This window comes from Berghia stephanieae, chromosome 2, assembly GCF_034508935.2.
Source record: "Berghia stephanieae isolate SIO BIC M18660-M18661 chromosome 2, UCSD_Bste_1.3, whole genome shotgun sequence".
Classification (NCBI taxonomy): Eukaryota; Metazoa; Mollusca; class Gastropoda; order Nudibranchia; family Aeolidiidae; genus Berghia; species Berghia stephanieae.
This window is the reverse complement of record NC_088361.1, coordinates 101427028-101439527: the sequence shown is the minus strand read 5'-3', so window position 1 is coordinate 101439527 and position 12500 is coordinate 101427028. Positions and strand designations below refer to the sequence as shown.

The 12500-nt window shown below is 36.7% G+C and overlaps 2 protein-coding genes across 3 annotated transcripts in view; one reads left to right on the top strand and one right to left on the bottom strand.

Moving 5' to 3' along the window:
- LOC144966063 (uncharacterized) overlaps positions 1-7199 on the bottom strand; it is a 29065-nt gene extending 21866 nt beyond the window's left edge. The window contains exon 1 of one of the 2 annotated variants that reach the window (XM_078902104.1): positions 7060-7199. Coding sequence is in view for 1 of the 2 variants with exons in the window: in XM_078902103.1 (XP_078758229.1) it covers positions 2285-2306 (22 nt within the window). In the remaining variant the exon portion in view is untranslated. Of the gene's footprint in view, positions 1-2284; positions 2412-7059 lie in introns of those variants that run through there. The other variant, XM_078902103.1, reaches the window with a different exon arrangement.
- A 3237-nt stretch (positions 7200-10436) lies between these two features.
- Positions 10437-12500, top strand: part of LOC144966062 (insulin-like growth factor-binding protein-related protein 1) — a 5242-nt gene continuing 3178 nt past the window's right edge. Inside the window, exon 1 of the mRNA XM_078902102.1 lies at positions 10437-10593. The gene's annotated coding sequence lies outside the window, so the exon portion shown is untranslated. The remainder of the gene's footprint in view (positions 10594-12500) is intronic.

Below are 12500 nucleotides of genomic sequence, written 5' to 3'. Positions count from 1 at the left end.
AAAATAATAATAATAATAATAATAATAATAATAATAATAATAATAATAATAATAATAATAATAATAAGAATAAGAATAAGAATAAGAATAATAAATGAGCTTTTGTATAGCGTAATATCCACTAAACATGCTCAAAGCGCTTTACAAGGGGTCCCTGGTCTACAGCAACATTTAACATTCGGGACATGACGCCTGTTAGGCGATCGTACATTTTTTCCGACAGGGACAACGCTGTTAACGGCCAGGTACTCAAAGAGCCTTTTCCAAGGACCCATCTATGCGCGAGCGAGGCTCGAAACCAGGACCTTCCGATCCGAACGCGAGTGGCATGCCACTAGACCACATAGCCGCTCATTGCTCCATCTTCTCTTTGAAATAAACTGTTTTATCTCCATTGTTAGAAAAGACTCGCCTGACAGTCAATGCTTGAAACGGACACAATGTTGGATTGGAATGGCAAGTATTCGGGCAATCAGACATATGTGACCAGTCGTCTGAAAACAGTATTATTTTGGGGTGCACCGGTTTCTGGCAATTGGAGTTTAACATGTAGTAGTTTCTTATGGTTACACCTCCAAGTTTCACTGAACCGTTTCACTCCAGTCCAGGTATTTTTGTCCTCCTTGATGGACGGTATCATAGCCCCCTGGCACGGCTGTGGACGGGCAGTGCAGGACCAAGAGATCCATATCTTGGAGTTTAACTAATAAAAGCTAAGTCTAGGTAAGTGACTATTAAAGAAAGTGAGTTTTGTTCCCAATACTGTCTGTAAGCAACAGGAATTTCCTCATTCTGAGAATTTTAACATCAACCTCAGTCTTCATTGTCAAGCCCATTCCTACATGATACCAGACGGGTATTGCGGGTCACAAATTAAAAACGTATTGACGCCCTAATATTGGAAAACCTTATTATTTCTGAGTGGAAACAAAATCTTTTAATATGATGTTTTGAACAGAATGTCTTCAACGAGTGCATATTATTTTCGGTAATTTCATTGGCTTTCATCTTTTAGTGCGTATAAATAGAAATACGAAAATAAACAGGGAATTCCAATTGGACGCGACTCTTTAATCTGTTTTGATGACGTAAATGCAATTTGTTTGATCACGACAGACATTTTGAAATAACTTCACATAAAAGCCTTTAACAAAGTATTGGTTACGAAATACTCAAGACTTTGACTTTGAGGGATGGAATAAAGGCATTCCTTCATGCCTATGGATTTATTACACATGACTTTTACCGCCCATTAAACACTCACTGTGCGTGGTGCTGAGTCGCTGCTAAAAATGACTTATTTCAAGAAGTCAAAGCCACGATAGAATCCAATAAAATCCAATCTCAAAATCGACAAATTCATCTTTTGTCATCATTGTGTAGATATATATATATATATATTCACCCCCCCCCCCCCCCCCATATGTTTAATAATGATTATAATAATAATAATAATAATAATAATAATAATAATAATAATAATAATAATAATAATAGTAATAATAATAATAATAATAATAATAATAATCATATATAATAATAATAATAATAATAATAATAATATAATAATAATAATAATAATAATAATAATAATAATAATAATAATAATAATAATAATAATAATAGTAATAGTAATAATAAAATATATAATAACAATACTAATAATAAAATATAATAATAATAATAATAATAATAATAAAATAATAATAATAATAATAATAATAATAATAATAATAATAATAAATATAATAATAATAATAAAATAATAAATAATAATAATAATAATAATAATAACAATAATAATAATAATAATAATAATAATAATAATAATAATAATAATAATAATAGTAATAGTAATAATAATAATAATAATAATAATAATAATAATAATAATAATAATAATAATAATAATAATGATAAAAATAACAATAATATAATAATAATAATAATAATAATAATAATAATAATAATAATAATAATAATAATAATAATAATGATAATAATAATAATAATAATAGTAATAATAATAATAATAATAATAATAATAATAATAATAATAATAAAATAATAATAATAATAATAATAATAATAATAACAATAATAATTTGTTCACCCATAGGAATGTTTTTGTCCATAAGTCCACACATCAATAATCGTCCAAATCCACGCATTTCTATTATGTGAAGGAATATCGAGGCAAACGGGCCATTGTATTTCATCATAATGTTTGGATATTAATGTTTACATTCACTCCTCAATATTATTTTATAATCATAATAATTACCTTCCCCTTGATAGTCCGACATTGTGTTTCGATCAGAGGGACACCGAAAAACACATCAGCAGGAATTGAATCCAAAACCTTAGCATATCGTGTTACACCCGCATCTTTGTATACACCACTTGTTCATCCGGACTCCATGCTAGACTGTACAAAGTGATAAAATATAAACATCCCTCTGTTGTTGTAACCTAAATGCCTGATTAGCGAGATAATATTTATTTGTAGGAGGTGGCGAAGAGAGAAGTCCGTATAATTGGGAATATAGATACGTATATACTTACTTTACGTTTCTATATTCATACGTTTTTTAACCAGTAGCGACTGTTGGAATAATCTTATAGCTTCATAATGGATGTTTTCTGAAAGATGTTATCAATTTTGATAAGGGGACGAAAATAAACTTTTGAACTTTGAACTCTGACGTTTCGTAAAGATATCATGATTTAGTGAAACATTCTATATTCAACATTAGGAAATAGAATATAAAATGAGAATGCTCCCAAACATTAGACACTATTATGATTAGATTAGTTATTGTTCTATGTAAATAAACAATAACAGGGTTGTAATTTTGTTGTATTGATTAATGTGCTGTAACTATTATAACACCATTAATCGTATCTCCCAGTTTTACACTTCAAACACTTAACCAAAATGTCTAGAGTTCCGCCAAAATACCGTAAATAAATTATAGGCAAATGAAAATATACAGAAATGGATGAGGAGTTTGGAAAATACATTTTGAATTGACCAAAAATGATTTAGAACCTATCAATCAACAACTGAATGTTGCCCTAATATACTCAAAGTGTTGCATTTAGCAGGATTATGAATTAGGAGAATCCCAGCCATTCATTAACAGAAAATCAGGAAATGAAGCTGTTGCCTGGCAACGCTTGTTTAGGAACCACTTGATTAATGCCGCACCGCGTCCTGGTCATCAAGAACTGGAACATCCGTGACAACACGCATTGTCCAGGGGAGATAATTATGATATGCAAAGACCACTTGCCCCGAGGTTACACAATGGATACACTCCCTTGGCTACTAAGAGATCTTGATGAGATTAAAAACATAAAGATAAAAGGCACCGATAAGGCGCTATGAATATTAATGAGCTCGATCCAGCAGTGACGTGATAAACAAACAAACCATTTCTATAGCAGAGTTATCTGTCCTGGTAATGGCGGCACGAACATTAATAGGCCTATAACTTATAATCTGTGTCAATGATGGATGGATGGGCTAATACATGATTGGGATTTCGCTCATGACTGTTGGTACTCTCTAGGACTGAAAACATAATAGTATCGCGTGATCCACGGTTATTGTCGACTGATGGCTTCATCGACTGATGGCTTCATACTATTGTCGACTGATGGCTTCAAAGCACAGTGTTTTGGTGGTCTTGTCATGACAGTAACCATTATTCCAAAAGCAAAAATTATGAGTACGCTGACCGCACAATGAAAACATTATTTTAACCCACAGCACCTTATTCTGGGCTCGATAATGCTATATTATCTTCTGACTTAAGAATAATATGTGAAACGCACACGCGCGCGCACACACACACACACACACACACACACACATACACTCAAGCACACAAAGAAATCTGATATATTATAATAAACTTGGACGTATTACGACTTCGAAATTGCGATTTATGAACGGGCTCTCAATCGCGGAATGGATATCAACTCCATTTTTTAAAGACGCGACTATTTAAAAACATGCTATAGGGAATGAGATTAGCGGAAGAGTAGTGTCCTTTGATTGGACGTCACCCATAGTCTGTGACGTCACCGGCGGAAAAGTTATTTGAGAGAGAACGTGATGTTGGTTGTGGGCATGCGTCTCTCGTCCTCGCTTTACGAGAGACGCATGCTCATAATCAACATGACGTTCTCCCTCTAATAACTTTTCCGCCGGTGACGTCACAGACTATGGGTGACGTCCAATCAAGGGACGCTACTCTTCCGCTAATCTCATTCCCTATCTACAAACACAGACCAGTTTTTGGATCTTTTGTTTCCGATGCAATTGCGATTGGTTTATGTCGTTCTTGTTAAACAAAAGTTTCATTTTGCCTAAGAAAAGAAACGTGAGCTTTTATATAGCGCAATATCCACTAAACATGTTCAAGCGCTTTACAATGGGTCCCTGACCAACAGCAGTATGTAACATGTAGAATGAGACATGACGCCTGTTAGGCGATATTACACTTTTTTCCGACAGAGACAACGCCGTTAAACGCCAACTACTCATTTTACACATGAGTACGGTGTGAGAATGTGAGTAAAAAGCCTTTTCCAAGGACTCAACTTTGTGCCGAGACAGGCTCGAACCCAAAACCTTCCGATCCAAGAGCGAGTGTCATACTAAACCACATAGCCGTAAAAAAAAAGCTAAATTGTATGCAACCACTTTTAAAACCAAATATAAGCCAACGTGTGTTAACAAGTTACATTAAAACACATTTGTGTTGTTCTTGTAGAGTTTTGTTTTCATCTATTTTGTCTAGCATTGCCTCTCACATCTCTATTCAAAGTCTGCTCCGAGATGTTTCACCTCTATATTGTGAAATGTGACAAAGATCTTGAGAATATTTAACAACTGTTGAGACATGGAATAGCCTGCCTGAAAAAATAGTTACAGCGCCAAGCATAAACAGCTTTAAAAGCCAAATTGACAGTTTCCTGCAGGATCTAAAATACAGCACCGATTTCCCATTGAAGCCACCAGCCTTTCGACCTCCACAAGTTGGTGGAGACCTATCCAAAGACCATCAACGGGCCGCCGGCCCTCTACGATGAACTCATACTCATACTCATAATGTTTTCTTTTGTCTACAACGCTGCCATTACTTTGTGTGTCGTGAACCCGTGACCTCAAGAAGTCGGGGAGAGAAGGCTCTTGTTAGACTAAGGTTTGAAGCGACTTTTTTGGGGGTGTCGTGAATAGCTCATACGGTAGAGTCACGATCTCCCCGGCCAGGCGGAGTTGTCGTACCAGTAAGATCGCGGGTTCGAGCGAAGCCATCGTTATGTTATAGCCTGACACTGAAATCCAAACGGACTGGCAGTTTGACGTCATTATTTGGTTTTTGCACCGCCTAGTTAGTTGTCGTTAGTAGAGCTCATGGAAACAAGTTATTTCATTGGTTGAACTATTGAATACAACTCACGATTTGTTTTCTTTTGTGGCAAAAGACTGGCATTTTGACGTCATTTTTTGGTTTGGTCAGTATCAGGCTGTAACTTTACGAAGGCTACGGTTCGAGCCCCTATGACCGCCGCGAAGTTTTTATTCACTGTTGTCTTCCTACTCACTCTATAGCTTGTCTTTACTGTTAAAGAAACGCGTATTTAATATTTTGATCACAGAAGTCGTCCTTCAAATATCGATTGATTAAAACGACCCTCGTCTTGTCAAAACCTCTCAAACCTGGGACTTCAATTTAGTCTGCAAGGAGGTCAGAGGTCAAATAGTCTTTGACACAGTGAAGGTCATAATAATAATCGATCAATATTTGAAGGACGAGTTTACCCCCCGTCACCCCCCCCCCCCCCCGTCATTCCCCCCCCCCACCCCCGCCAACCCCCACCACCACCACCCCCGCACCCCCCCCCTCCCCCGCCAAACCCCACCCCCAAATTATAACGTGTTTTTTTTTCGGAGCATAGGAAAGTGGCGGCCTTATATTTGTGACCTAACCTGAGAACTCAGTATTCCATCGAGGGAAACCAGACGATGAAGAAGGGGTGAAAGTTTAAAGTTTAAAGTAAAAGTGCTAAGGATGACAAAATTACGTTTTGGTTATTTTTAGATACTAAAAACAAAACAAAAAAACTAACCAACCCTTTAAAAAAGATGGCAGTGACCCGACTATTTTCAGTTCACAATAAATTACGCCAGATTAATTTCACTGTGATATTTAGAGAGAGAGAGAGAGAGAGAGAGAGAGAGAGAGAGAGAGAGAGAGAGAGGGAGAGAGAATCCATGAATCTATCCAACATTCAAAGAGTCTTATAATTATTGTCGATAAATGAACATTTATTAAGACTGGAACACGGTGGGTGATAAGTTGTCCTTAGAATTCATTCTCATTAATCTAAGTATTACGGGGGACGAAATGGCCGAGTAGGTCCCGGGTTCGAGCCTCGCTTCAAGCATTTTCGTTATTTTTTCCTTGGGCAAGATTATTAACCCCCGATTTGCTCACTGTGACAACATGGGTGATTCCTGTTGACATCAGACATCCTGTTTGATGAATTATCTATACTCCTTCATGGAATGCCTAGGCGACGGGATCTTATGGTACCGCTGCCAAAGGGCGTATAAGATTAAACCATTGAGTCTGGATGGCAAAATATCTTTCTGAAATTCTATGGCTTCAAGTCGTGGCCGACATAATTCCGAATATCATGCTGTTGTCAGCTTTATTGAAACTGTGTTGTCCTCCAATTTGCATCCTTTATTTAGTTTATCATCTTCACGCTCATACAAAATAATAAACAAACCAAAATACCCCCAAAAAATGTCAAAGGTATAAAAACATTCAAAAAGTGTAAAAAAAAAAAAACAACAAAACAACAACTTTAAAAAAGCCATTAAAATGAATTTTGAGTTGCCCTGGAAATCGCTGGTGTTTTTTTTTTTTTCTTCTATAGAACTCGGACAGCCGAGTTTAAAATCTACAACAAAAAAGTCAAATATCTCGTAAAGAACATCAAAATTCTGTACGTACGAAATATGCTGTAGGTACTCACTTTGAAGAAATCGTATTGATTACATACAGTATCCCGAACACTGACTTTTCCGATCACAAACGTCACGTCACTTTTTGTGTAATCCACACACCTACCGCTATACCATTATGAAGTCATTTATCACAGTGTGAGATTTCTACAAGACTGATGATGTTTACTGCTGATGCCAATACGCTTTACGGACCAATTCTGATCATTACGTTATTAATGACACTGTAATCACTCACAGTTATTTGCATGCAACCAACCATAAATACTCATTTTAACCCTTTTACGTCGGGACTATGAATAGACCAAATCGTGTTTTATTTCATTATTCGTAGACTAGTAGTATCGTTCGACTACACTTCTATGTTCAAGGTATCAATCCAGGTTCGGAAGTCATCATCACATTTGTTGATGGTTTCATCAATTCGTATACAGACAATAACCAATCTAAACGTTTTGACCAAGAGAGCAGTTACAGCAATGCGACCCATGCCCAGGCTTTATCGAATTACAAATCGCATCGTTTTTCTTTCTCTCTGTGTGAAAATAGTTAACGTGTGTTGTCAGGTTAAAGTATGAGTAGAAGTACAGAGGCCGCTCAGAGAGGGTCAAATGTATCGCAATGCAATACAGCAAACAATTTATACGAGGCATCACAAAAAATATTATGGCAAAAATGTGAGTGCATGCAGAAATCAAAACAAACAAAAAGAACGGCCATTTTGACATTATTACGGGGAGATTAATGTATTCAAAAGGATATGGTTGAACAGGGGTAGGAAAAGTACGCACATACACGCATACACACACACACATACACACACACACATACACATACACAATGCGCTGAGATACGCGCACACATATAGACACAAGGCACAAGGATACTCATAGATATATAGATAGACAGATAGATAGACAGATAGACAGATAGATAGATAGATAGATAGATAGATAGCCGTTAGGTGGATAGATAGATTGATAGACAGATAGATAGATAGCCGTTAGGTGGATAGATAGATAGATAGATAGATAGATAGATAGATAGATAGATAGATAGATAGATAGATAGATAGACAGGTGAATGAGTATATTATAATATTATATTCACCAAGTTTGTTTATATTTTCAGAGGTTTACTGTGCTGGTGACACATTTAGGTCATTTAGGTCATTTAGGTCATTTAGGTCATTTCATCGCCAATAAAAAGACAAAAATTGAAGATTCCAAAACGTCTAGATTTATTAAAATTACACCAGAATATGTAAGAGCAAGATGGTGGTCGTCATGTGAATCTACAGATGGTTGAAGGTTTAGTTTTCTGGACACATTTTTTATGCGTGTTTGGTTTGTTTTTGTTTTTTTGTTTGTTTATTTTTTGTATTTCAGATGACGACAGAAAATACATAGGTTTTTTTTTACCAGTTTGTGGCTGTTCTTTGGAAGGACATGAATTTGATATTTTGGACAGGAAACTCGTCCTTCAAATATCGATCGATTAAGATGAGCTCATTTTTGGCAAAACTCTCAAACCTGAGACTTTGCGACGTCCCAGGTTTGATAGTTTTTGCCAAGATCGGGGTCATTTAAATCGATCGATATTTGAAGGACGAGTTTTCTGGCCAAGTTTTAAATACGAGTTTGTTATTTTCTAGAGTGCCGTATTTAACTGGTTGAACAATTTGGTTCATGATAAAAATATTGTAGGAAGATTTTGGCATAAATTGTTGAATTTTGGTAGAAAATAGGGAATGATAGAAATGTGTGTATGCAAAGGAAAATGAATCTTTTTTAAAAAATAAATTAATAAATCAAATTCCATTTATTCATTCTCAAGAGGAAATTTGTCTTTAGGGTCTATCCCAAGGGAAGACTGGAATAACCCAGGCGTCAGCCGCAGTACAGCGCCGCAAAGTGAGCTAGAGCAAGGCACACTTGATCAAAGCCCCACACCGAGGCGGGTAGTCAACCTCGGTACCTTTTGGGTTCCAACCAAAGACCTTACCGCTGAGCCACGCTGCCCCCAAAAAAGTACGGATGTAACTACAGTTCTGATTCGATATAAGATTTTCTCATTGTGCTCACTGGGCACGTGTAGGAGTGTCAAATATGAGCTCACGATCTCAATTTAAAACACAAACACACCTACCTTCAAGTTGTATTAAGAAACGTGGGTGTTTGTGTGTCTGTGTGTGTGTGTGTGCGCGCGCGCGTGTGTGTGTGTGAGTGTGTGTGAGTGCATGTGAGTTTTGTTTATGTCTGTGTCAGTGAGAGAGAGAGAGAGAAACACACACACACACACACACACACACAGAGAGAGAGAGAGAGAGAGAGAGAGAGAGAGAGAGAGAAAGAGATACATAAATAAAAAAATAAATAGATAGAAAGATAGATGGATAGATAGGTAGATAGATAGATAGATAGATAGATAGATAGATAGATAGATAGATAGATAGATAGATAGATAGATTGGTGTGTGTATATATATATATATATATATATATATATATATATATATATATATAGAGAGAGAGAGAGAGAGAGAGAGAGAAAGAGAGAGAGAGAGAAAGAGAGAGAGAGAGAGAGAGGGGGGGGGACGAGTTGGTGTTAAATACACTAAAACTGTTCAACGAATGGATGTTCAATCCCTTTGAGGGCGGTGTTCGTTTAGAACAAACATGTAACGTTTTCACCTAGAAAATTGTAACATCGGTACGATTCGTCATTCAATGAGGTAAGCATGAACATTGCTTTTAAGCTGTTTTGATTGAAAGAGCTAGGGATGCAGATAAAACCACAAATATATGGGAGAAAAACTGTTTTAAAAAAAACTATTTCTGGTTCGCTTTTGGATGTGATGTTGAAGTAAAGGAGTGGGTAGGGTGGTAGGCAGACAGAGGTAGCATGACCACTCCAAACGTAAACGAAAAACGAAAGGCCATGTGCGTGAGTATGAGTGCACGAATACTTGAGAATACGTGAGTGGGAGTGTGAGCACGAACTTCGTAGCTAGACAAGTGGGGGGGGGGGGGGGGGGGGGGGGGGGGGGGGGGTTGTGAAGATGCGTCTCCATCTTCTGCAACAGACAGCAGTTACATGAATGAAAATAGTGGTTGATTGTGAAGTTAAGACGCTTTTCCATCTTATGATGACGGTTAGTGTGAATGTATCTTAAGAGCAATGTCAAGATGGTCGGGTGGGAGGGAGAGGGGGGGGGGGGTGCAGGAGTGAAGGTAAAACCATTGTATGAGTGTTACATACAGGAGTGAGCGCACAAATCTATTTTTATAAAGCGAATCTGTAGGTGGTATTTCTCCTCTCCTGTGCCACGTCCTCTTCTTCATTTCGTCCATTTTCGTGCCTTTTCGTTCCCTCCCGTATGGCCTACTTTCTAACACTTTGGGTAGTCTGTCTACTTGCTGTTATTCTGCTCCATCATCAGAAATAGTAAATGACAGCAGGAAGTAACCCGGATTAGAAAAGAGGCTGGAACTCTGGAACTTGATAGAACGGATTGTAGAAAGTTTTTGGAAAGTTTTGTTGAAGGTAAGTGATTGTTTATATTTCATATCATTCGTCTTGGTGAGTTGAATTCTGAAACTTCAACCTGATAGAAACGTTAAAGTGATTGTTGTTATTGATAATTCATCTTGAAAATGAACCAAGACCGTTTCTACAGTAATTAGTTGGTCTCTAACAGCGGTCTTGTCTGCCATGATGAATTTTGTCCATCGTTGTATTTCGACTATGTCAGTTGGGAGTTGCCAAAAATTGTTAGACTTCATCATGTGATAAAACAGACTTTTACTGTGTTATATTTCGATAGTTATACTATATCCTACTGTCTAATATTTTTCAAGTTTATTGTCTTTGTAATACAACGGAATTCGATCACATATTCATCGACATAGTCATCAAATGTAATTTAATGAATGGTTATAAGATGATGATTACAAGTATTTATCTGACAAAATTAATTGTGATGTAAATTGAAATGGCGGTTAGCACGGATCAAAATTGATTTGAGTTAAGGGTTGTGGTGAGAAGGGGGGGGGGGGGGGGTTGGACGGGGGGGGGGGGGGGGGTGGGGGTTGATTCGTGTAACCATTGTTTATCGTGTATTTCAATCTGGGTGTGTCTTTCACAACTCCAGCTGTGTTAAATGTTGTGTGTGTGTGTGTGTGTGTGTGTGTGTGTGTGTGCAGGAAGTTGATGAAGGTTCCCTGAGAATGTGTAGGTGGTGGCAAATTAAATTAAAACGTCTTGGGAATGCAACTAACAGGATACAAGTAGGTCATGACCTAGACGATTGGCTTTGTAGATTAGGTGTGAGCTGGTAGGAGATTGCAATTTGGTGAAATTCTTCATCTTGTTTTTATATGTTCATTGGTATCCACGATCCTGTAACACGTTCATCTTATCCTTTCTAATCTGTGAATATTTTTATATTTCTGTATTGTTATTTCGTTAATCATGAAAAGTAGAGAGTATGGAAAATTGTCAGATGAAAACAATACTGATGATATGCGTTTAGATAAGACACTCACAACATCCGCCAGCCAATTTTAACATACCAACAACAAGACAATATGTAACCTTTAAGGTTTAGGCCTCTAGTCTCATGGATACATTTTGCTGAGGACATTCACTTACTGGCCGTCTAAATATAAGAACAAACAGCTGAGCGACGTCAAATTAATTCCTTCTATAAAAATGTATGGCTGGATAGCTTGGTAGCAAGAACGTCCGCTGACGACCCCCCCCCCCCCCCCCCCCCTCTCTCTCTCTCTCTCTCTCTCTCTCTCGCTCTCTCTCTCTCTCTCTCTCTCTCTCTCTCTCTCAGCCAGGCGGTGGTTGTCGTATCAATGGTAATTGGATCACGGGTTTGGTTTATTTTAATCATCATATGTTTACATCTGTCATTTCTCCATACTCTATGACTGACTAGTATTGATATAATCGCCCACTCTCCACTTTTTCCTAATATTATTACATTGTACCTATGTTAGTCTATAGTATTATTATCTCTCCACGTGCTATTATTGTTGTCTGTATTCCTTACTACGGCTGCTGTTGTTGTTAATTGGTGGTTTTATTTTTTCAATTTTATTGCTATTGTTGTTTGATTGTGGGTTTGTTTTCACTGTTATTGTTATTGTTGCTTTTGTTGATGTTGTTATTATTATTATTATTATTATTATTATTATTATTATTATTATTATTATTATTATTATTATTATTATTATTATAATTGTTTCTTTTTGTTTTGTTTTTTTTGTTTTGTTTTTTCAATTTAGTGGTTTTTGTTGTTTTTCTTGTTTTGTTTTGATTGGTTTGAATGGTTTCTAAAGGAATTTAACGATGACACTGAATTCCCCTTTCCACCACGACTACCAGTTTGATTGTTTTCATCTCTTCCTCCCACCCCTTCTCCTAGTTCTTCCTTCTTGTTG